This window comes from Apus apus, chromosome 3, assembly GCF_020740795.1.
Source record: "Apus apus isolate bApuApu2 chromosome 3, bApuApu2.pri.cur, whole genome shotgun sequence".
NCBI lineage: Eukaryota > Metazoa > Chordata > Aves > Apodiformes > Apodidae > Apus > Apus apus.
In genome coordinates, this window is record NC_067284.1 from 99,425,660 (window position 1) to 99,448,187 (window position 22,528).

Here is a 22,528-nt window from a genome sequence, read left to right on the forward strand (position 1 = left end):
GCATCCTTTCCTTTTCATAGTTTTCCATCAGGGCTCTCTATACATTTTACAGTGCTGCTTTAGGCTCTGTTTGTGAAGCACGTTACAGATTATGTGAGTTATGTTCATGGTGGGTTTTGATCCCTAGATCAATCCCAGTGATGGGAGTTTATTGAAGCCTCCAGTGGGTGAAACATGGGACAAGGCAGCAGAAGCTCCTTTGATAGTGCCTGGGTAGCTCGTTAAAAGAAGTAGCAGTGTCATTCAAAGAACCTATTTGGGAACCACAGAGTGCAGTACTGGGGAGAGCCTTTTCCTTGTATCATCTGGCATGGAGGTGGATCTGGTATAGATTTTTATTCAGAAAGAGAGAGGGTATTCCTCTCCCACCCCATTTTTTAAAATAATTTGAACAGCATCAGCTCAGATCTCTTCAGCTTTGAATTTAAAATTATTCAGCTATGTAAAAATGAATAGACACTGCTATGTCTAAATTCAGGCTCATGATTTCAGGGCTTTGATTCACACAGAAACCTCTGTGCTCATGTAACTTTATGTAAATATGCACACACACACACGTACAAAATATACACATAATAAGAGTTTTCTTATACCTAGTGGAAAAAGGCTTTTTGTGTTTCCTGAAAAAAAACAAGCCCTAGTATAAAGTATAAGAGGCTAAGCCTAAGATTGGGGTAGAGATGTTATTCTGAACTGGTGAGAACAACTGTGAATTAGAAAGAAATGCATAGGGAGAGTAAAAAATAACAAATTGTTTCCAGCTAGCAGTACCATTTTAAAATTTGAAATTTAGAGGATAGTGTGCTATCTTTCTATCCAATGAGAGTGCTAAATTGTGAGTGGCTTTGCTTTATTCATTAAAAAAATGTATTTGTTGTTTTGTGTTGAACATATTTCAAAGATTACTAAGGGATTTGATATTTCCCAAATAATGACCATAAGCAGTAGTTGCTGACTCATGACACAAAGCGTTTTGATGGGAGATTAAAGGGCAGTATGACCAGCATTGTATTTTCAGCTTCAAAAAAGATGTCCCAGCAATTCTAAGCAACAGGACTCCAAGCCTGGGGAGCAGAGAATGCTGCTGTTTGGAGGTCTGAAATTTTGAGTTTTCATTTTCTTTAAATGTTTCAAAGGTAATAAAACACTTTCCAGGAGTCTAAATGAGATATAATGAATTTGATTTTAGAGGAAAGGGAATTTATTTCTGTGGTTGTTGCTTAATCAACATCTACTCTGCCACTTCACATCAGCTTCTGTCCTTTCCAAGTGAATTAGTTCTCTGGGCAGCACGTTAAGAGGAAGTGTATTGTTCTTGGCAGGGCACTTGAATTTCTAATTACAAGATTCCTGCCTTAATTGCAATTACCTGGACACCCAGGCAGGGTGAACTTTTGGAAAAGAATGTAATTAGTGCAGAAGAAACCTCACTGCCAACAGCTTGTCTGGATATCTACGCTAAGCAGAACCTTGATAAGTTCACATCTCTACAGACAAGCTATCAATCCATAGAGCTGCTGCCCGCATGTTGTGCAAGTCTGTTGCAATGTGTATGATTATCGTATGGTCTTAGACACAATCTGAAGTTAAAGACAACTATTGGTTTTTCTGTTCCCACATGATTTTAGAGAGGGAGTACTCTGAGAGCAATGTCTTTGTTTTTTGTAGGTGCTCACCAATGAGCTGCTCAGATGCAGAATTTGTTTAAATAAATGGCAATAGTAAACTGTGGTTGGTGTGAGATAAATGAGGTGCACACAGAGTAATTTAATTCAAGTGAAAATAAACAAATTAGATTATTTCTTTCTAATAGTGTTTGTAGTGAGCCATTCTTTACATACAACTACAAAAACAAAATGTTGCCAGCCCAGAAGAAATAATACAAAACCACACTTTTGAGCAGAGGTGAAGCCATAGTGAGGACAGTTATGAATACATGATGAAGCATATCCTGATAATGAGCTAAAATCTCTTGGTTTAAGGGCCTCCAGAAAGGTTTGCTGCATCAGGCTTTTATTGTCAGCTCCTTTGTGTTGACTCACAGGAAAATTAACCATAATTGATAAAAAATAAGGGAAAATAAATCAAGGAATTATTACTTTTTTTAAAATTGCTGAAAAAACATCTTTCTGTAATGGCAACCTTTTAGTACTTCAGCTTTCAAATAATGTTGCTGATGAGGAAATTGAAAAACTTCTGATAAAACATTTTTTGTACTGTGGTTGAAGTGCTTTGGGGGGCTCTGTTTCTTTCCTACATCTCTTTTAATAAAAAAATAATAAATCACAAAACAAAGAGCAACATGTAAACATTGATCTGATTGATCCCTGTAAGGTCAGCGATGGACAGACTTTGTCTCCACAGTGGTAGCCAGTTGTAGCATGGCAGTGTCACTTATTGATGGACTGAAAGTAAGAGAAGCTCTTGGATAAGTACCTTCTGTTCGGATAGAGTTACAAAACTGCTTTGTTCTTCCAAAAACGCAGTTAAGAGCACTTCAGATGAGCTGCTCAAATGCTAGGCTCCTGAGCTCACGTACTGGTGAAAGGCTTGTGGCAGGATGGGTGGTGGTGTTGGAAAACTTTTCCAGTTGCTTTGAAATAATGCAGGGGTGGAGGAGATGAAGGCAGTGGGCTGATGAAGCCCTAGGGAATAGTTAACTGGTTTAAATTCAATTACTGGGCTGTTCAGGTTGTTAACAAGTACATCAATATGGTTTTTATTAGCAAAAGTTTTCCTGTCACATATGGTGTGGTTGGCAGCAAGGACTTACTCTCAGCCAGCCTGATCACATAGACAGATGCCAGGGGTTGTTGCCCATCCCTCACTTCTACCAAAACAGAAGTGAAAATACTAAAGGGTTTGAAAGTTAATTCACGAGATTCAAAGTCAGCAAGCTTGATGGGCTTAATACTGGGGGTTTTACTTAGCTTTTAAATTTGGAATTTGTGAAGAAAAGGTGCTTTAAAAACTTTGTCTATCCCAATGTTTTCATTATAATTTTTTTCTCTCTTCTCCCTGTTTAAATTTGGCTGCTCTCAGTCTTACCAGTTGTACTCTTGTTTTTTGTTCTTTCTCAAGCATGTATTGTTGGAGAAAGTCACATTAGAAAGGTTTTGAGTTTTTTCCTTTCTGTTTTAGCCAGACTCATATGGGCTTATATGCCTCTTATGCTGGAAAATAATACACACAAGTTAGTGTTGAGCAGAATATTAGAGAGAGTGAGTGATACTCATGCACACAGGCAGATGCAAGTTTCTAAGACAAGTTGTGATTTTCAGGTGCTGATGTTAAAACACTATGAAGAAGTCTCTTCTTTTCAGGCATCTTGGAACACTTGGAAAATTTAGTACTTTTATGAGATCTCAATCACTAGTAATTTTGAAATGCCTTGGCAAGAGGCATGATAACAAACATATTTTGAACATCAGATAAGCAGTTTTTGCTTGTCCTTTGAACATGGATGTGGAAGAGACATCTAGAAGTATTAAAAGCATAATATAAAAAGAATCCTATTTGTCTCTGTAGGATTTCTTTCATGTTTTCATTTTGGTGGTCTTACAACCATAGCACTGAAAGAGCTGCAGGAGTAGATATAGCTACCTTCCCTCATTGTTACAACTAATCTGAATTCACTAGATGAGAGCTCAGTGACTACTAACCATGGCCACGGCTTCTGCAGACTCGCATCAACTGAGTTGTTAACGTGGTCTTGCTTGGTGTCTTCATGCAAGAAAGCAGAGACCTTCTTTTGAGAGTTATTTTTAGCATTTTTAATGTGCATGTTTGCTGGTAATAAGGGGCATAATTCTTTTTCCCCCTCCATCTTTCCCTAGGGACAAGCACAGGTTATCTTTTGGTTTCTTTAGTGTTAATATTTTTATGCCCTTACTGCATCTCATTCTGTACTACTAAACATACTTCCTTGTATCTTTATTTCCAAAAAAGCGTGTAGTGTATTTCAGTGTTGAGGACCACTGGAATAAAAGGAAATTAGCAGCTGCTTTATTATACGCATGACAATGGGTGGATGAAAAAGCAGTACTTGTATCTGGTAATTTTGCTGTTCCCTAAAAAGGTATATTAAGGCACAGATTCAAAAAACTGAAAATGAATCTGGGTAGTCTGTTACTTCCTAGTTATAGCAGGTCTTAGTATTTCTGGTTAGAGTCACAGTGCGAGCAGTACTGAAGTACTAAGAAGTACCAAAAGCTTTCTTGGAATCGAGTAGTGAATCCCTTCAACTTCCCAGTTGCTCAGAGTGAGCAAAAGGCCATCTCTTCTGAGGATGAACACAGACTGTTTGTCCTAGGATGACTGCTGGTTTTGCACCTAGGCTAGAATACATCTCCTAATGTGTGCATCTGTGTGTTGCTAAGTGAACAGAGTAGACATTATGATTTGCACTTTCATTCCTTTTGTTTTGAATTCAAAGGCCATCCCTAATTGATGGAGGTTTCCTTTACAATGCACTTATTTTCAAATCCATCATGCAGAGCTTGTGCTGCCCCTTGCCTTCGTGGATGCGCTGGTCTTTGACCCAGAGCTGGAAAATGAACCCTGCAGGGAAGTCATTAGAGAATTGGAACGGTTGCAGTGGAGGGACCAAGGGTCAAACCATTACCTCCCTGTAGGACCGTTGACTTAAATTGGACTTCTTGCTTTTGGGAAGCAGGTCAAGTGTCAGGGACAGCTGAAGTGGTCAGGTACAAACCAATACAGATCATGGACACAGTTTGGGGGTTTTTAACTTGAAAAGGTTAAGGCTGAGTGGGATGGTTTTAGTCTAATGATGCTTTCTCTGTTACTCTCCTCTTTTCTACCTTTTAAAAAACAAAATAAAAAACCTGAGAAGTCAACGGGAGACAACACTCTGACATTAATGTTGTACTTGTGATCTTTTGGCACATTCACAATTTTTTAGAGTAGTCAGTTCAACTGTTTGTCTTTCTTTGTGGTTTTCTTTGATTGAAAAATAAAAAACGGTATTTTGTAATAAGAAAATACCTCCATAATTCTTATGAGAAATGTGCCTCCTGCTCTTTTTTCCCTTCCTCAACTATTCTTTGCATAAGTTTTTTGTACTCTTCAAAAATGTAAAATGACTTTTTTCAGACTGTACAAAATAAGTATTTCCTCCTCCTACAGGAAAAATACCACAGTAGTGAATCTATGGCAATGAAAGATACTGCTGAATATGAGAAAGTATTTAATCATTTGATTTAGAAATCTGAAGACTTTGAAACACTTTTATAATGTTTTATATCATTCCAGTTGTGTAACTATGTAAAATAAGTTTTAAGATACCAAAAATGCCAAAAAGCCATGGATGTCATGCTACTGAATTATGACCATGAGCACTGAAGGACAAAACAGATTGTACTAAAGAAAAAAAAAAAGAAAAAAAAAAAAAAAAGAAAAAAAAAGAAAGATCAGTTGGTGAAGCCTGCAACTTCAAAGTGCTGCAGAGACCCCGTGGAAAAATCCTTCTTGGCTTTTTCCATTGTCATTCATAGCACACAGTACTTAGTGGGTTTAAGTCACTTTCTGACATGTTTAAGGAATCCTTTCCTGCTGAAATAATTTACAAGACAAGAATTAACTCAAATGTGTGTCTGAGTGGGTGGGCTGAAACCTAGGTCTTCTTTTGAAATCAGTGGCAGAGAAGTGTTTTTACAGAAGTAAATGTATTTTGATCAGGGAAGATAAATTAATTGCAACATGTCTGATAGGTAAGTACTACTTTGACTGGGATATTCTGCTCCCAGAAATGCCCATACTTGAGATCTGTAAGTCAAGAAGACCTGGAGATTTCAAAAAGTCAACATGAAACTATTCACGGTCTCCAGCTGCAGAGGGGCAGATTATGTGAGGAGAACTGTGCTAGATTCACAGGAGGCCTGCCTTGTGGTTGGTGATTCACCAAGCAAGCTGTCTTCCCAGTTTGCCTGTGGGTAAGGAGGAACAAAAATGTTAAGTTTTTTGCATCTCTCTTTTAATATAGTTTATTATGCCACCCCTCTTAGCTTTTAATTTTCTGAAGTTTTCTTGTACTTAACGATGATTTATCAGTAAGAAGGAAATGAGAAAACCTGAGTGAGTAAGAAAGAGGTTGTACTTTTTCAGACAAAAATTCCCTTTCTGCAGGGTGTCCAATGGGTTCGCATTGCTGCCTGCGGCGGGATCTTTTGAGGCTGTGCAGCCCTAAGCACACTGGCACACAGATAACCTGCTCCTTAGTTGATGGGGCTCTCAGGCCCCTGTGTTCCTGACCCTGCTCCCCACTGCCAGCAGTGCCATGGGTATCTGCCCTGCAGTTGGAAATGCAGGTGTGTGGCAGCATTTTGGTGAGGGTGTTGCCAGCCAAGATGGCACCAGTGCAGGAGCTGGAGGCCCAAAGCAAGATGGTGGGGAGCTGGGGAGACTTGGCACAGGGAAGAGTCTAGAAAGAGAGAAGCATCTCCATTTCAGTCCTTGCAGAGGAGATTACAGCCTGCCCCATGCCCTGACAACACCTTGCCTCCTGATTCAGAGAGACTGAACAACTGAGCAGCTGGAAAATACTATCCTTATGGCAGCTCCTTCCCCTTGCAGCAGCTCTTTCCCCTTAATCAGGCTGATGCCCTAAGTACACCGTTGCTGGTGTGTAGTAAGAAAGCACTTCCCTAGCACCTTTGGTGGTGTGTCTGTAGAAGCCAGCTAAATAGGGTCAGGAACTGGGAAAAAAGCTCTCTGTGTACCAGCCTGGGAGAGGCTGCTGTCCTCCTGCCAGGGAGGGCTGTGCTGAGGAGGCGCGCACAGCACGGCCGGCTGCCCCAAGGACAAACCTTGCACAGAGGCAGAAGGCAGAGGGCTGGCAGCCTCCAAAAGTTAAATAGGGAGATTGTTCATTCACAAAGGCTGTTCCAGCAACTCCTGATGTGGATGGTGATGAATGGTGTGTAGTGAAGGGCTGCACAGCTGAGAGAAACAGTGCTTTTGAACATGGCTTTTCTGCTGTAGTACATCAGGACTAACAACCCAACTTCCTTTGATAGCAGGTGATGGGATAGGAAGCAAACTGGAAGGAAAATGAGTTTCCTGAGCTTCTCATAGAAAGCATACAAGGCACCAGGCTTTTTGCATGTCAGTCATGCAAATTGCTTTGAAGGTGAGAATTCAAGATAGCGTGGATTATACTACTGATAATATTTGTCAAATTTTAACCGACTAGGAAGATAGATAAGACTTTTTAATGGACCGGTACATTAGTGTTTAGTACAGTTCACAGGAGGGAGCAGTGGTTTGGGGTTTTTCAGCAGGTGAGTAATTATATTCTCTACCACCTCTCTCGTGTTGGAAGGGATGGTGACCAAACAGTGTTCTTCTCACTGCCAGGTGTCTCCTGGTATCCCATGTATAACATAAGGCCTGGTATTTTACCTTTAATTTTATGATGGTGTTTCCAAGGTCATCAACATTTGACCTTTCTTTGCATCTTTTTTTTTTTTAATTCCAGTGTAATAAATATAAAATAAAAATATTATAGTAATCTGAAAAGTTCTGCATATGCAACTTGAAATCAGTATGCACTACATGATAGTGTTAATTTACTTAAACTGCTTCTAGTTTTAAACAGAGATCATTTTTCACTCATGTATACAGGTATGAATGAAGATAAGATAGTTAGGTTATGTGAACGGGAGAGGTGAGGTGTTTTAACTTGGCTGCTTGTTAACTTCTGACAGGAGGTGAAGGACCAACGCTTGAGATCTTAACAACTTTTCCCTCCCTTCTTTGCACATTTGTACCCCTGGAGTCACTGGTACTGCCCCCTCTCTGTTCCAAAATTCAGTAACAAAAGAAAGTTAACACTAAATGTCAGTTTATAATTGCAATAATGATCACACAGCTGTGCTTTCCTAGTTGTATAACGCATGTCAGGATCAGTTTAGGAGCTCAGCCTCATTTCCTGGCCAGATGTAGTTCTGGTGACCATTATTACAGTAGGAAGGCTCTCCTCATTCATTACGGCCACACTCTGAAGAAGGCCTGCATGGCATTACACAGACAGGCACAGAAGGCTGTTGCAGCTCTGGGTTAGCTGCACCAAAGCTTTCAGCCAGTGCAGGAAGCACACGTGGGTACGTATGGATGGGGTAGCTGCAGACAGCATGGGCAGCTCAGGCACATGTGCCCCTAAAAATAATAAGAAAAAATAACTTAGGTGTGCCTTTCTTTCTTAAGAAATATTGTCTTTATTTATAAGCATGTGAAATTCCGAGGAGGAGCTCTTACACTTAAATGAACCTGCAAGCAGCTCATAGAAAAGCAAGTGCCTGCAGCGCTAATAATGAGAACTGACAAGGCGATCCTGCTGTGTTTATTTATGACCTTCTGCCTTTGTTAGCTCTTGTGAGAAATTCCTCTCTAACCATAACAATATTGCTGGAGCTTGGCACTGCGCTGAGGAATCCTACGGTGCCCCGAGGCCGCTCACTGGCACGGGTACAGCTCACAACAGATTGGCACAGTTGTTGAAATTTTCACATGTTTTCCCTTTATTTATTTCTTTACTTAATTCATAAGGCTGTTTGTTCCTTTGGTACATTTGTTTGTTCTGACAAGCACTCCTCAGAGTGTTCTATGACTTTGTGACAATCCCAGCTTACAGATTTGCTTCTTTTTCCTCTTTTTTTGGTGGTCTATCTAATGAGTGACTCAGAGAATGAAATGAGCTTTGGTTTGATAGTTTTATCAGGTAGATCTTCTTAGAAATTGTGCGGTAGGTAGGAGGTTTTTTAAAGACAGCAGTGTATAAATACTGGCCCTATTTGTAGTGTTCAGTATAGAAGACTGCAAACAGGGAACTGAAACAAGTGCTCTGGCAACACTGCAGGAAAGCAGCAGCAACATTACAAGCCACGCAGGGAAACTTTCATCAGGTTAAGAAATGTATTCTTCTTGAGCTGTAGCTGTTGCAAATCATGCCTTGACACACATGGCTGTTTTTGCAGAATCGTGGAATGGTTTGGGTTGGAAGGGACCTGAAAGATCATCTGGTTCCAACCCCCCTGCATGGGCAGGGACACTTCACACTTGACCAGGTTACTCCAAGACCCATCCAACCTGGCCTTAAACAATCCAGGGTCTGGAGAGCCTTTACTTCTCTGGGCAACCTTTGCCAGTGTCTCACTACCCTCACACTAAAGAATTTCTTCCTAATATCTAAATCTACCCTCTTCCAGTTTGAAACTGTTCCCCCTCATCCTGTCACGACAAGGGACACTACAAAAATTCCCTCCTCAACTTTCCTGTAGGCCCCCTTCAGGTACTGGTAGGCAATATCAACCTCCTCTCTTCAAGACAAAGAACATTTTTGAGGAAAAACCTACTGAAAGCTTTATCCAAAAGATTTTAGGACTCCCTGTCTTCTCTATGATAAGAAGAAGCTGCAACTTTGAAGCATGCTCAGACATTCAAACTCACAGAAAGCTGAATTCCGCAACTTACCGTGGAACTCTCTCCTTTCTATGATGAATTAATTAAGGAACAATAGTAACTAGTATGTTGCTTTTTTGTGTAGATTGCATAGTCTGCATGATTTAACACTTGCATAGTGACTCTTGAATGTTTCTCCTCATTCGCTTGATTTCAAGAGGGCACCTAAAATTACGAACCTGTTGGATAAAGATTAACTTAATGCAGTCAGTGCTCGTGGCATCCATGTCATTATCTTAGCCTTGAGATACCTCTTCCTGTCCCAAAGGCAATTTAAGCCATGGATGAGACAGCATTCTTAGCAGTAGACAGGGGAGGGTAATTGCCTTTCAGAATTTTTTCTTAAAGCTTAATTGGAGAACTACAAGTTACCCTTCCTACTAGGGTAATCAGTACATTATTTCAAAAGAAATCTGAGGCTGAGACACTTTTCTAGGATTTCAAAAGCCTTTTGAAATTTATATAGAGGTTTCTGAAACGTGAGTTCTACACAAGTCTGTTAAAGCCATATCATCTCAAAATATCACGTTCCCTTGCTGCTCAATTATTTTGCACAATAACATGCCCAACCAGCACTGCATTACTGCAAGGAGATGTGAATTCCAGAACTTGGGGTTATGAGGGAGTCTGGTTCTAGCTGGCATGTGCTTGAAATTATCTGAAAGTTCATTTTCTGCTTTATTACTGTCTTGGATTTCATTTCCCAACCTTTTCCCAGGTTACTGAGAAATGAAGAGGTGGGAGGGGTTGAATGAATAGCTCTTGAAGTGTAATTGGGTTTGCTGCTGTGGCCCATAAGCCACAGAGAGGAGTAAGCAGTTTGTGTGCATGGTGGGGCATCTGGAGAAAAGCAGAATCAGAATGATTTGTGCTGTACTGGGTTGTCAAACTGCTCACCACTGAGGTTGCATTGGGTTCAGAAAAAGGAAAGAGAAACAAAGAAGGAAGAGGATGAGAGATTCTTGCATGTTGCTGAGAAAATGAGCCTGGAGTGGCAAATTCAGCTGAATTCACTGTGCTGAACGTTACGACACTCATTTCTGCCTGATACCCCAGTATAACACTGCATATCCAGTTTATTCCAGTTTTATTAAACAATACTTAATCAACTGATTAATGTTGTTCTCTGAGGCAAGTCACCTTATTTAACTGCTTTAAAAGGAAGGCTTTCTAACACTGATCGCTGTTTTTGGTGTATGCATTTTTCTGCTCCTTTCAGCTTCTGATTCAACAGGAAGAGATGGAAAGTTATTTGAACCCTTATGTTTTTGAAGTTTTAAGATGTGTCTGTGGCTTATTTACCATCTCATTGAATTGTGGTATGTGGTTACAGGGTGTTGTGGGAGAAAGAAGAAAGAGACTCAGTGTGATGCATGCACAAGCCTAAGCTAATGAAAAACTGTGTTTTGTAGATCCTTATTCCCACGGTAACCTTCTGGGGCATCCTCTCTATCAAACCGTAACTCTACAAAGGGTATTAATGTGCCAAAAAAGAAAAAAGGAAAGGAAAAAAAAAAGGAAGTGCTGTAGATCAAGAGGTTTTAAACCTTGGGCATACAGGTGTGTCGGTTCATCAGTTGTTTAAGCCCTTTATCGTGGTCCACACATAGGTAGCCTTGGGCTGTCAGGACAGCTCAACTTGTTATCAACTTGCCTAATCTACTGTGGGATTAAAAAGATCTGCTTTCAGTGACCAGTGGGTGATTGATTGTTGGACCAACACTTCCGTTCTCTCAACTGCAGCCTCCAAATCAGATAGTACTCTAGGTCCAAACTTCTTAACGGCATTGCTGATGCATTCTGAATGCCATGTGAGATAGTCTGAGACATTTGGAAATTGTGTCAATGTATAATTGCAGAATAGGTGTGTTGTGACTCAGGGTATATCTGTAGTAGTATACAGTAAGAACATTCAACCCTGTGAGGTTGTGTGGTCGTGTTTAAAGAGATTCTCCTACGTGAGCTACCCTGCATAGACCTGTTGAGAATCTCTGCACTGCAACCATGTGTGGGTGTACTGCAGGGTAGACGTGGTGTGAATTTTACCACATTTCATGTTATGGTGTTCTGAAGTGGTATTTGCTCCTTTTTGCTTCAGCCACACCTGCAAAGTCTTAGGTTTTTGAATATGTAGTCTCAAGAGAGATGGTCTACATCTGACAGAACATGCAGCAAGTTTCCAGAAGTATGATAGCCATAGTAAATGGAATAAAGGGAGTAAGCAATAATTTCTAATGCATATTGCTGCTGTTCATATTAAAATTCTAGGTCTCTTTCAGATCTGTTGACCCATATGTTCTTTTGTTAATGTCTTGCTCTTGCTTCTCATATGCTTTTGCTCAAATCCATGTTTGTCTTGTGGTTCAGTACTCCTCTACTTGCTTAGTTTGTCTGTTTTCTTTCTACACCAGCAATGAAAGTAGAACAAGTAGGTAATGGGAGGAGGAATAGCAGGCGCATTGTGTTTTCCTGGTGGCTTTGTGATGCTGGATTCAACATGGCCAGGAGCACAGCTAGGGGTGCAGGTTGGGAGGGTGAACAAGGGAGTCACCCAGTGGCCATTCAAATTCTAAGTTTTTTGTGGAGAGGAAGGAGGACAGTGATCCCCAAAGTAGCAAGCTCCAGAGAGCTTGAAAGGTTCTGGATCAGTGCATGTTTTCCTTCAGTCAACTTCTTCTCTGTTTTGTACTGCCAGTTTATTCTGTCTTCTCCCTGGGGGGGTAGCTGCAGGCTTACATGATCTAGAAACTGGTTGTAATCCAAAGACATGCAAAAGAAGATGATTGTTAAGTCTGACCTCAGTTTTTATTAAATACAAACATTTTAAAAAATCAAGTTTAATGGAAGGGATTTCCTTGACACTGAGGAAACTATGGATGCAAGTACAAGTACATTTGTGTTACAAGTGTAACAAGTGTTACTGTTTTTTCTGTTCTGGAGATCTACTGTTTATTTTCAATATAAAAAAGTATTGTTGTCAGGCAAGCTGTGTGTTTTACCTGTTTACAGTTCTTATTAGACTTTATTGATTTGCTTTGATACTACGTGGATCATTATTATTTATAGTTTCATACAGGAGGCGGTCTTTGTAACCTAGCAGCATTTTATGCCATTAGGAGATTTCTTGATGCAGCTGGAGCCCCCTTCCCATTAACTGTCAGGGAGCTCCAGATCCTGTCATGAGTGGCACTCAGCATGTGCAGGGAGTGTGCCATTGTCTGGGCTTTCGTCTGGTTGCTCAAAGCTACAGTGTCAGTTTTGAATTTCTAATTGCCCTAAGTTGTTTTTACTGTAAAGCTCTTGTCTGGACAAGCAAATAAGACCTCATTGTGGATCAGGTTAGGCAGAGAAGTGTGACTATATCTGTCTCTAGCAACTTCTCTCATGTTCTGTTCTTGGACACCTATATCCACGGGTTAACAGTTTTCAGTCAAGGTAGTCTTACAAACACAGATCCTTTGCTTGTTAAACAAATGTAGTAAGAAATTATTCTTTCTTTAAATTAACTGGGAATTGAATGTGACAGTGAGATGCCATATTCAGCAGAACTAAATTATATTCCTCGTTAGGCTGACAGTCCTGCCTAGGCAGCTAGGAAGGCTGCTTGCATCTCTTGACCCATGTAGGCTGTACTGTTGCAGGGATGTTCACTGCCAGTGAAAGTAGAAGCCTGTGGGCGCATGTGCGAGGAGTGGTGCCTTCAGCCACAGTCCCTCTCCTGTGCAGTCTGTGTAGTCAGGTCCTTAATCTGACATCCCAGCCATTGGCACTGTAACAACTCATTGTGTACACTTTGGTGTTTGAAATGTAGATCCAGGAGTTACTGAAAAAAGGAAAGAAGGGGGGGGGAGCGGGGCGGGGGAAGTGTTACTGTTTGTTTGGTTTGGACTCTGCAGCAAGTCTACTTAAGATCCCTTACATTTCACAGATGAAATGTTCTCATTAAGTGTTTCAGGAAAGACCCAAGTCAAAGGCAGCAGCAGAATTCATACGAGCTTTAGTGAACTGGTTTAAAAAATAAAAAGCAAGCCTTCCTTTGCTCTTTCCCCACTCTCAGCAAGTGTTTATTTATGAGGACAAACACTTTCCTTAGGAACAATACTTTCTGTGCACTTTTAATCATGGGGGTTTTTTAAAACTGGGAATGAATTTCATATCCAAACTACAAGTAAGAACTGTCCAAAGCAGTCATTTGCTTACCAATTAGGTAGTAAGCTATGACTTGAATCTGTTTTTCCAAGTTGACTTTTTGTAAATAATTTCTTGAAGACTGATGTAATTCCAGAGTCCCTTAGGTTTAAAAGATGGCAGCACTAGCATTGTTTGCTAATGCTTTGCTTATGCATTGTTTGCTTATGCTTTTTCTCAGTTGCTTGGGTGAATGTAAGGCTTTTGGGAAAAGGGTTTTGCATCCTCAGGGACTTCCCTGTTTAACTTCTCAGAGAATGTATTCAGTACTGGTTGAAATCCTTGCAACACAGTTCAGTAACTGGGTTATTTTGGGAAACGTGAGGTCTGCAGAATGAAGGAAATTCATTTCCCCAGCAAGTGATGCTTTGTCACTAAATTTAGTGCAAGATGCTAGTGTTTTTATTGTGTACTTAGAATTTCCTTCATCTAGAAGATTGCATGAATAGTTTACCACATAGAAGTTAAAGTTAAGAATTTGTTTAAAAACACTAAAACATCTAATAAGTGTAATAAAGTAAGACTGAAAAGTACTATAACTAACTAAAAAGTACCTCTACCCAACAGTTGTCTAAGTTTGGATCTATTTTGCAAGTAAGTTTTTAGTAGGAAACACATACTCTCCTTAAGTAGCATGTTCTGAGGCAGAGTTGTGCCCATCAATAAAAATCAAGCTTTTTCCTCAGGTTTGAAATAGAAGTGGTCTTGTCTAGTTTTCGTTCTCCAGACTGTGATTTGACAAGATTTGGAGAATTAACCTTGTTTTCTGTTCCTGAATTCTTTTCAGTAAGGGGTGTAAAAGGCACTTTGGCAAAAATGTAACAGCAGCCATGCTGTCTGCTGTTAAAGAAGAATTTTTAAGGATGTGTATTAGGTATGTTTGAGGGTCACAGTAATAGCTGGTGTGGAAGGAAGACACAAATGTAGGGCTAGCAATAATAATTTGAAAATTATTTTCCTTGTGGCCGCCATGGCTGCTGTGCCCGTGTGTTTTTGTGGTTGCGCAGACGATGGGGAGTCTGTTAGCTCACTCTCTGCCTCGACAATGTGACCAGCAGGGCCTTTGGAAGACTTCTTGAAACATGCTATTATAGGCTGCTTTGTGATGAAAAGAGGTCTTACAAATATCTTGAAATTTAAGCAGAGCTATTGTGGGTTTTCCCTTTGTGTGCGTATGTGTGTTTGTCAGCCAAATCATTTGTTCAAAGTTAATCTCAATTACAGAGCATATTGTTCATAATCCCCTATGGCTCCAAAACAATAGCAGAGTGTATGTCTGCTTGAATATATATTTACATACTTACATGTAAAATATGTTTGCCTTTAAATATAATTTTATTTCTAAAGTAGTGATTCATGTTAAGGAGATGGATATTTCATTCAGGATCCTGTTTTTTTTGAGCAGTACCATCCTCCAGCCTAATGAAAATACAGCAGGAAAGCCTGAATGGAGTGAGCTGGGCTTTGATCCTGCAGCGGGTCAGTTGTTTCAGCATGTAGTGCTGGGATTCATACTAGCAAAACGGATGGTAGGGTAGAGTCTGAGGTTTTCAGCTTCTTGGAGACCAGGTGGGTTCGTGTGCCTGTAATTTTAATATCAATAGAATACCTCTGTTCCTCCTCACTGAGCATAAAGGAACTGGTAGGTGATAGTTGGGAAGTTTTAAGTAAATCCCAGGTCATGTATGCTCCACACAATCCCTGAGAGAGAGCCCCAGGTTGCAGTAATCTGTCAGTGAATTTATGATCTAATTTAGCAGCATAGAAGCTAGGTTAACAAGGTGTTATGTACATACTAGACCTGCTCCACACTCTCCTTTTTTACTGATTTCAGAGAAGGTACTATTAGTTTTCCAACTGTAGGTATTTAACAAGTAAAATCTTATTTTATGTCTGCTGGGAGCGCTCTTGAGCAAAACCAGCAACAGTGTTAAGTGTTTGCAGTGTAAATTTTTGCTCCATGGTGAATGCTGTAATCCTGTAACACTCTGTGTGTATTATTGAGTTACTCTGGTCTCCTTTTTACGTTTATTCCTTGAATAGGTTAATATTATTGTACTGTAGATGAGTGTTTGTGGTTTTTTGTCCTATGTTCTCTTTGTAAGTAACTTTGTGTTTCCTGGCTCTGTATAAGCAGTTTGCTTCTTTCTACCTCTTGCTGGCTGCGTTGCAATAGTAAATTGGTGTGCCATTTCAAGAGTAGCTCTCCTGTCAGCCTGATAAGATCATACCACCAGGAAGGCATAACATTATAATCCCAAGCACAATGTGATCCCATTCATTTTAGCTCTTGTACTTTCCAGAGGGACAAGAATAAAAGTTTGCATGGGTGGAAGGTCAGGTTAGAAGTGAAGATAGTCAGAGATAAAACACTTTGCTGAAAGAGATAAATCCTGTGCAGGGACATCTGAGTTTGTAATCAAGGTATTATTTAGAAATGAGCTTTGAAAGCTGGTTGGGATGTCCTGAATAATACAGGATGTAAAGCTGGCATAGACAATACAGAATTGTGATACAGATTCAGGACAAGGGAAGATAAAATACTTCATACTCCATTTTTTCTTACATTTAGTGCCATATTTGAAAATATAACAGTACCATAGACAAGAATAATACGATTACATAAAACACATCTGTAAAGCAAGAAATTTCTGTTAATTCTAGACAGGCTACATTTTAGTGGAAGAAATGAGTGTTTTCCAGAAAAAAGCCTCTGAAAAGAAGCAAAATTTAAGGCATGCCTTAGGGTGTGGGGACTTCAGCCCCTTAAAAGAATCCCTGCAATTACCTAACCTGCCAACTTTCCAAGAAGATAAATGGAAGCACTGTAGCTTGAAGGTGCCTTGGTTTGAATGAGATGCAGTAAGGTCTCTCTGTTCTTTACAGGCATCATAGATCTGATAGTACTTATAAAAGAAGAATATAGTTGGTGCCCTGCTGTCTGAATTGTCCTCTAGAGGAGTATTAGTTACAGAGCTTCTTTGTTAACTAGGCTGTATTCTTAAACCACTGTGAATTTCTCTTATTAGTAGGCTTTTTAATAGCTTTACATATGGACATCCTAAGTAAATGCAAGCATATCCATGTAATTTATGTATATAATGTGTACTTGTACAGTATTTTAGATATAAATAAATGTTTGTGATGTGAAATTGCACATGACTTCATTACTGTTCTGTTACACTGAGGTAAAAGCAGGCATTAAAATACTGATAATAGGAGAACAGTAAGTCAACTTCTGCTCTTTCTGTCCAGGTGCTTCACATAAAGTCTTTCTTTTCCATCTCTTTAATTTCCCAATTAGCTTTTGTGGATAACAGAGGTGTTTCTAAAGCCTTTGTGTGCTGCCAGTTTCCCAGTTGCTAGCCTACTCTGGCTTTCTACCTTAAAAGACTAGGTAAGGCCACAAAGTGTATGTGAACAAAAAATGCAAAGTAGTGATCTGTGAGCCACCCTGCACAGAACAGCTGGTATTTCTTATTTTAGCTCTGTGTGACACAAGCTAAAGGTTGTGTGGCACAGGCCATGCATCTAGATAGGCAGTAGCATTTCATGCCATCCTGAGAGCAACCTCATTATCAGCTTTCTGGCTGGATCTGATGGGTGAATGCTGCCATAGCACTCCTAGCAGGTGAGTTGGTTGCAAAGTTCCCCAGCCCAGGTAGGAAATCCCAGTGCTAATGGCAGGGAGCAGACGGCACCACAGCTGTGCTGAGCCTGCCTGGCTGCTCCCTCACAGCAAACTGGGGCAGGGTGGCATGGCTTCAGTCTTTAAACAGACTGGCATCATGCAAGCTTTTCTCTTGCTTTTCCACATTTGTGAAGGACTTACATCAGGTTGGTGAGAAAATTCCTGGAAAGTGGGCACTTGAGGAAATGCCTGGGACTAGTCAGTCACTCCACCTCTCTGTGGGAGGCTGGAGAAGTCAGATGCCACCTCATGGGAAAAGTAAACTTCCTTCTCCCTACCTTCTTCCCCACAAGTGCTTGGAGAGCCGGGGAGATGCTCAGGTTGGGGAGTGGTCAGGTTTTGACTTGGTCTCTGAGCAACAGATTATTTCATCATGGACAGTGCTGATTGGTTAATGATTGTTCATTATTGGCATGTATGTTATTCAAGTATTTGGTGGCTCGCTGAAACAAATGAAAGCTAAACATAAACCCCTGTGTTTTCCGTATCTTCAGTCATTTGGGCGCCTTTATGATTTTTATGCAGAATTTGTGTTCCTTTAGTAGAATAGGCTCTATTCTGCTACATTTGGTTTTCAGAGGTTTATTATATGCTTTTCAGCAGCCTTTGTTTTATCAGCACTTCCTGCAGCATGTGTTACATGTCACGACAGCAACGATTTGATTCCATTTAGAAGAATATCCTATTATGTATGGAAAAGCTTACCTGTTTGCCAAACACATTCTGCTATGAAAAATCTCTAACGTTGCGCTATACAGTATCACAAGGTGTTATTTCATGTCTACATTTCCTACAGTTAACAGCTTTGAAAAAGAAACTAATCTATTGCACATTTCACAATTAAATTTCCATTTGGAGGAATTTGGAAGTCTAGTCTTGAGTGAATGCAGAGTCCACACATAGTTTGAAGTTGCAAACTTGATTTTTGCCTTTTATATACCTAATGGAATATGCATGCAATTTTGTGCTTGTCAGAAAAAGCAAAATTAATCTGTGGTGAGAGTTGTTGTTCCCACCTGGATGCGTTCTTGTGTGATGTGCTCTAGGTGACCCTGCTCTAGCAGGGGGGGTTGGACTAGATGATCTTTCGAGGTCCCTTCCAACCCCTAAGATTCTATGATTCTATGATTCTATGAAGTATTTGTGGAAATCCATTGGAAATAAGGTTTGCAAGTTGCCTGTCAGAGAGCTTAGTCAAGTGCCTTGTATTTACTACCTTTATGCACATGGAGGAATAACTTGTAGCATTCTAGGTGGCTTCTAATGAATTATATTGGTATTTAAACTGTTAATCCTACTCTTTCTGTGTCTTGGAAATCTGGCTATGTCCGTCTGTTAGGGGACACGGGCTGCCAGCCTCCCATCAGGCCGCACTGTTGCTCTAAATACATACACTACTTTGCATTTCACGCAAGTTTTGAAACTTCTAAAAATAACTTTCTTAAGAAAATTAGGCAACAATAAGACTTTTCTTCCTGAGCTCTCTGCACAGGGAGAACCCAGATTTTTTGGTGCTGCTCAGACATGTTCTGTTTTCTGCAGTGCAACCACTTGCATGAGCCAGGCAAGTGAAGTCAGTATCAGCCAAAGTAACATACTGTCATCCCAGTTATTGGAAGCCCCAAATTCCATTTAATGACCTGGTTTATCTGTGAGGTAGCTCTCTGCCTCTTCTTTACATCTTAATTCACTTACAGAAATAGTAACCTGCTCCGTAACTTGTCTCACCAATAGTCATGGAAGCAGAGCTGCCTTTGCCCTTTTCAGTTTGAATGACATTTTCCTATGATACTATGATGCTTTTCCTGACAGTTAAGGGGCACGCACTTGCTTTGTCATGGTGTTCTTGATCTTTCATGTCTGATTTTACAATGATTTAAGAACAAATTGCTCCTAGTAATAATAAGGCGAGTATAACTCCCATGTTACAGCTTCAGGGAATATGCCCAGCAATTCGTAGTTAGTATTCGGATGTGCTTTGACCTGTGGATGAAATTTCTGATGGAAAATGCAGCAGTTATGAGCTGAAACAGCAACTGTTTAGCTGTCTATTCAAATTAAATTAAGAGAAACTGTGAGTTGTACGCTGGTTTTGGATGCAAATAGAGAAGTAACCTTCCTTGCTCCGAGGTGGCCAGTGGGTCCTGTTCTGCTGCTGAGGGCAGGCCCTCTTCTTGTGTCTCTTCTGCAAGGTGAAGGAGCTGCATGTGAGTTTTAGAGGGGCTGTGTATTTTAGACCATTTTTTTCCTGTTTTGGTGATGGTTTAAGGAGTGAAGTATATAAGCTGTGATTGTAATGGTAGCAAACTCCAAAATGAAATAATATGTGAAAGTGAAACTGATGTATCATTTTCATTAGTTTTAGTATGCTCAGGCAGAATTTGTGGGATTAATTTTGAAAGCTTAATCCAGATGGAAAAGGTTAAATTCAATGTTGAGTGAATTTGGTTCCAATTCATTTCTTGCCCTTGCTGGTTCTTTTACTGGAAAGAATGATAGATTAAGTGGAGAATTGTGCATACTGTCCTCATTTTCTGCCATCATTTAACTACAAGAACCAATGTTGAAGACAACCTCTTGCCTATCTGCTGCAAGAAGTAAATAAATGGACCTCATCAACATGCCAGTTCTTGAGTCCTGTGGCCTGAGTTCATACAGCCATTGATGTTCTTTTTTCCTTTTTCCCCAGGATTTATCTGGATCCATTGACGATTTGCCGACTGGAACCGAAGCAACCCTGAGCTCAGCTGTTAGTGCATCAGGCTCTACGAGCAGCCAAGGGGAGCAGAGCAACCCTGCACAGTCTCCGTTCTCCCCTCATGCTTCTCCACATCTCTCTGGCATCCCTGGGGGCCCCTCACCCTCCCCTGTCGGCTCTCCCGTTGGAAGCAACCAGTCAAGATCTGGTCCGATTTCTCCAGCGAGTATTCCAGGTAAGGTTCTTACAACAAACAAAAATAAACCAGTAGAAAGGTTTATTAAATAAATAAATATCCTTTTATTCCAAATACATTTATTTTCTGAGAATCCTGCATTTTCAGGGCATTTTTCTGCAAAAAAAAAAAGCCTACCTAAAGCAGGGGTTAATTCCCTTTAAACTCCAGCTGCCAAGCCCTCAGAGTGTTCAAAATTCTGAACTTGACTCCACATAGGTATTTGATAAATGTTTTTATCATTGACCAATGCAAATACTTGATCATAACTTTCATATTTGGTTCATGTGTCATCTGGCTGTCATGTATTTCTGTTATTTACAGGGTCCCTTTTTTCGTTTTACTCTGTATTTTTCTTGGGTTTGGCTCTTGGACTTGTATGGTGGTGTCAGGCTGACAGGATGAGGCAGAGATTTTCCAGCCCTGTGTTGTGATAATGTAATTTTGGACATGAATACAGAATATTATATGAGATATTTCTTAATATTTGCAAAGGTCAACAAGTTACTAGGAATCCAGCCCCACCAATAACAATGGAAATGCCAGTAGCATGCTTGCCACTTGCTCTCTTGTGCCACACGTAATTATTCACGTACATTTGGAAACTTGCAGAAATGTCTTTGGACACCCAAAAGAAAAGAAAGGCATGTATTCATTCTAGTTCTTACCTTGTCCCCACCCATCTGGTATGCTCCTTGCAGGGGATCGGGCAGCAGCAGATGAGTTTATTCTCTTTCTGATACTCAAGCTTTTTATTATTTTTTGACATTTTGAATACTAGAGGAATTTCTAAGAGTAGGAGAGTGCTGACATTACCCTAGGGGTAAGATCAGTTGCTGACAAAACCATGAAAAAATCAACATGGAGCTCAGTTAGAAGAAACAAAAGCAGCGATGCCTTTTCATTAGATGTTCTGTAAACTAAATGCATGTTAAAATTCAGTGAGTAGCATGTGTTTCAGTATTCAATACAGAAGTGTCTGTGTAAAATGTATGTGCCTGTTTGTATACAGAGGTTAAACTAGATAAGCAAAGGGGGATAAGGTCAGTGCATGCAGGAATGTTGCAGATTAAATGTGGCCTGAGCCCTGATGCTGCATGAGTGCCCTGCAGGTATTTCTTCCCTATCCAGCCACTGTGACTGGCAGCACATGCTCTGGTGGGGCAGTAATAGCAGGAGCAGCAACAGGAGCAGAGTATTTGCATTATGTGCAGTGTGGTAGCTTTGTATTTGCAGTGGATTTCCCAGTATGTGGTGCAGAGGCCCATCCGTGTTGTTGAGTGAATCCTGATAGTCCACCTTGCTGGAAAGTTAACATTTTCCCACAGTCAGATTAAGGCAAAAAATGGCTTGGCATTTTAGTAGCCTGATTACTGAATAGGGAGAGAACATTGTAACATTGAAAGTAGCTTCATTGTAGCCATGATAAATAAGGAAGGGAACAGGACAGTGTGTAGGGGGAAGTAATAACATTTATGAAACCAACTGATTCCTGTGGGTTAAAAATAGAAGGGCTGTGGGCCCAAAGGTCAGAATCAGAGTCACTTCACTTCTTCAGCTGAGCCCAAAATCTCACTTTTGTGACTGGCCTAGTGAAAAGTATTGCCTCCTCATACCAACAGTGCCCCCATTTTGCACGGTGGTTTTCTGCTCTGCTGCGGTAAGACAAAAGCAACTCTTCCTCAGGAGGGATTTTTATGAATGGCGCTAAATCAAAATTGGCTGCTGCTCTTTCCCCAGCGTGGGGGAGCTCCTGGTCTCTGCAGCTCTTTTGCTAAAGGTGAAGTCCCAGGAGTGAGCTGAAGCAGCTCTCTCCAGAGGGGGGCCGGGTGGCTGTGGTAGCATGGCTGCTGCTCCTGCTGCTGCTGCTGTGTTTCTCAAGCTGCAAAATGACACGAGCAAGGCTGCTATTTAAAACCCTGCAACTAGTGGGACGCCGCTGGGTGCTGGGGCTTGCAAGCCATGTGAATTAGACTGTGCTTTCACCTAAGCGTATTGCCACCATTGTGTTTTGTTACTAGCTCTTGGGTAGCTTTTTTCATCAGCCATATTCACGATATCCTATGAAAAAGTAATACAGAGCTTGTTTGCATTTCCGTGGCTATTTGCAGCTTTCAGATTGTGGCTGTTTTCAAACATGGATTATGTAGTACAGCGCCTTGCCTTTAGTAATTTTGTTCGCTGCTGTTTTCCTCTCCGTTCTCACCCTACCCTTGTTTGTTCTGACCTCATTCCT

General features: G+C 40.5%; 1 protein-coding gene across 6 annotated transcripts in view; it reads left to right on the forward strand.

Annotated features, from left to right (window-relative positions):
- The window catches only part of LOC127383389 (sorting nexin-9-like), a 625,662-nt gene that overhangs the window by 211,350 nt on the left and 391,784 nt on the right, over nucleotides 1–22,528 (forward strand). For 5 of the 6 annotated variants that reach the window (XM_051616250.1, XM_051616254.1, XM_051616253.1 and 2 more), the window contains one exon: nucleotides 20,049–20,292. The exons of the other annotated variant lie outside the window; for it this stretch is intronic. In XM_051616250.1, the coding sequence (XP_051472210.1) occupies nucleotides 20,049–20,292 (244 nt within the window). The remainder of the gene's footprint in view (nucleotides 1–20,048; nucleotides 20,293–22,528) is intronic. 6 annotated transcript variants of the gene reach the window in all.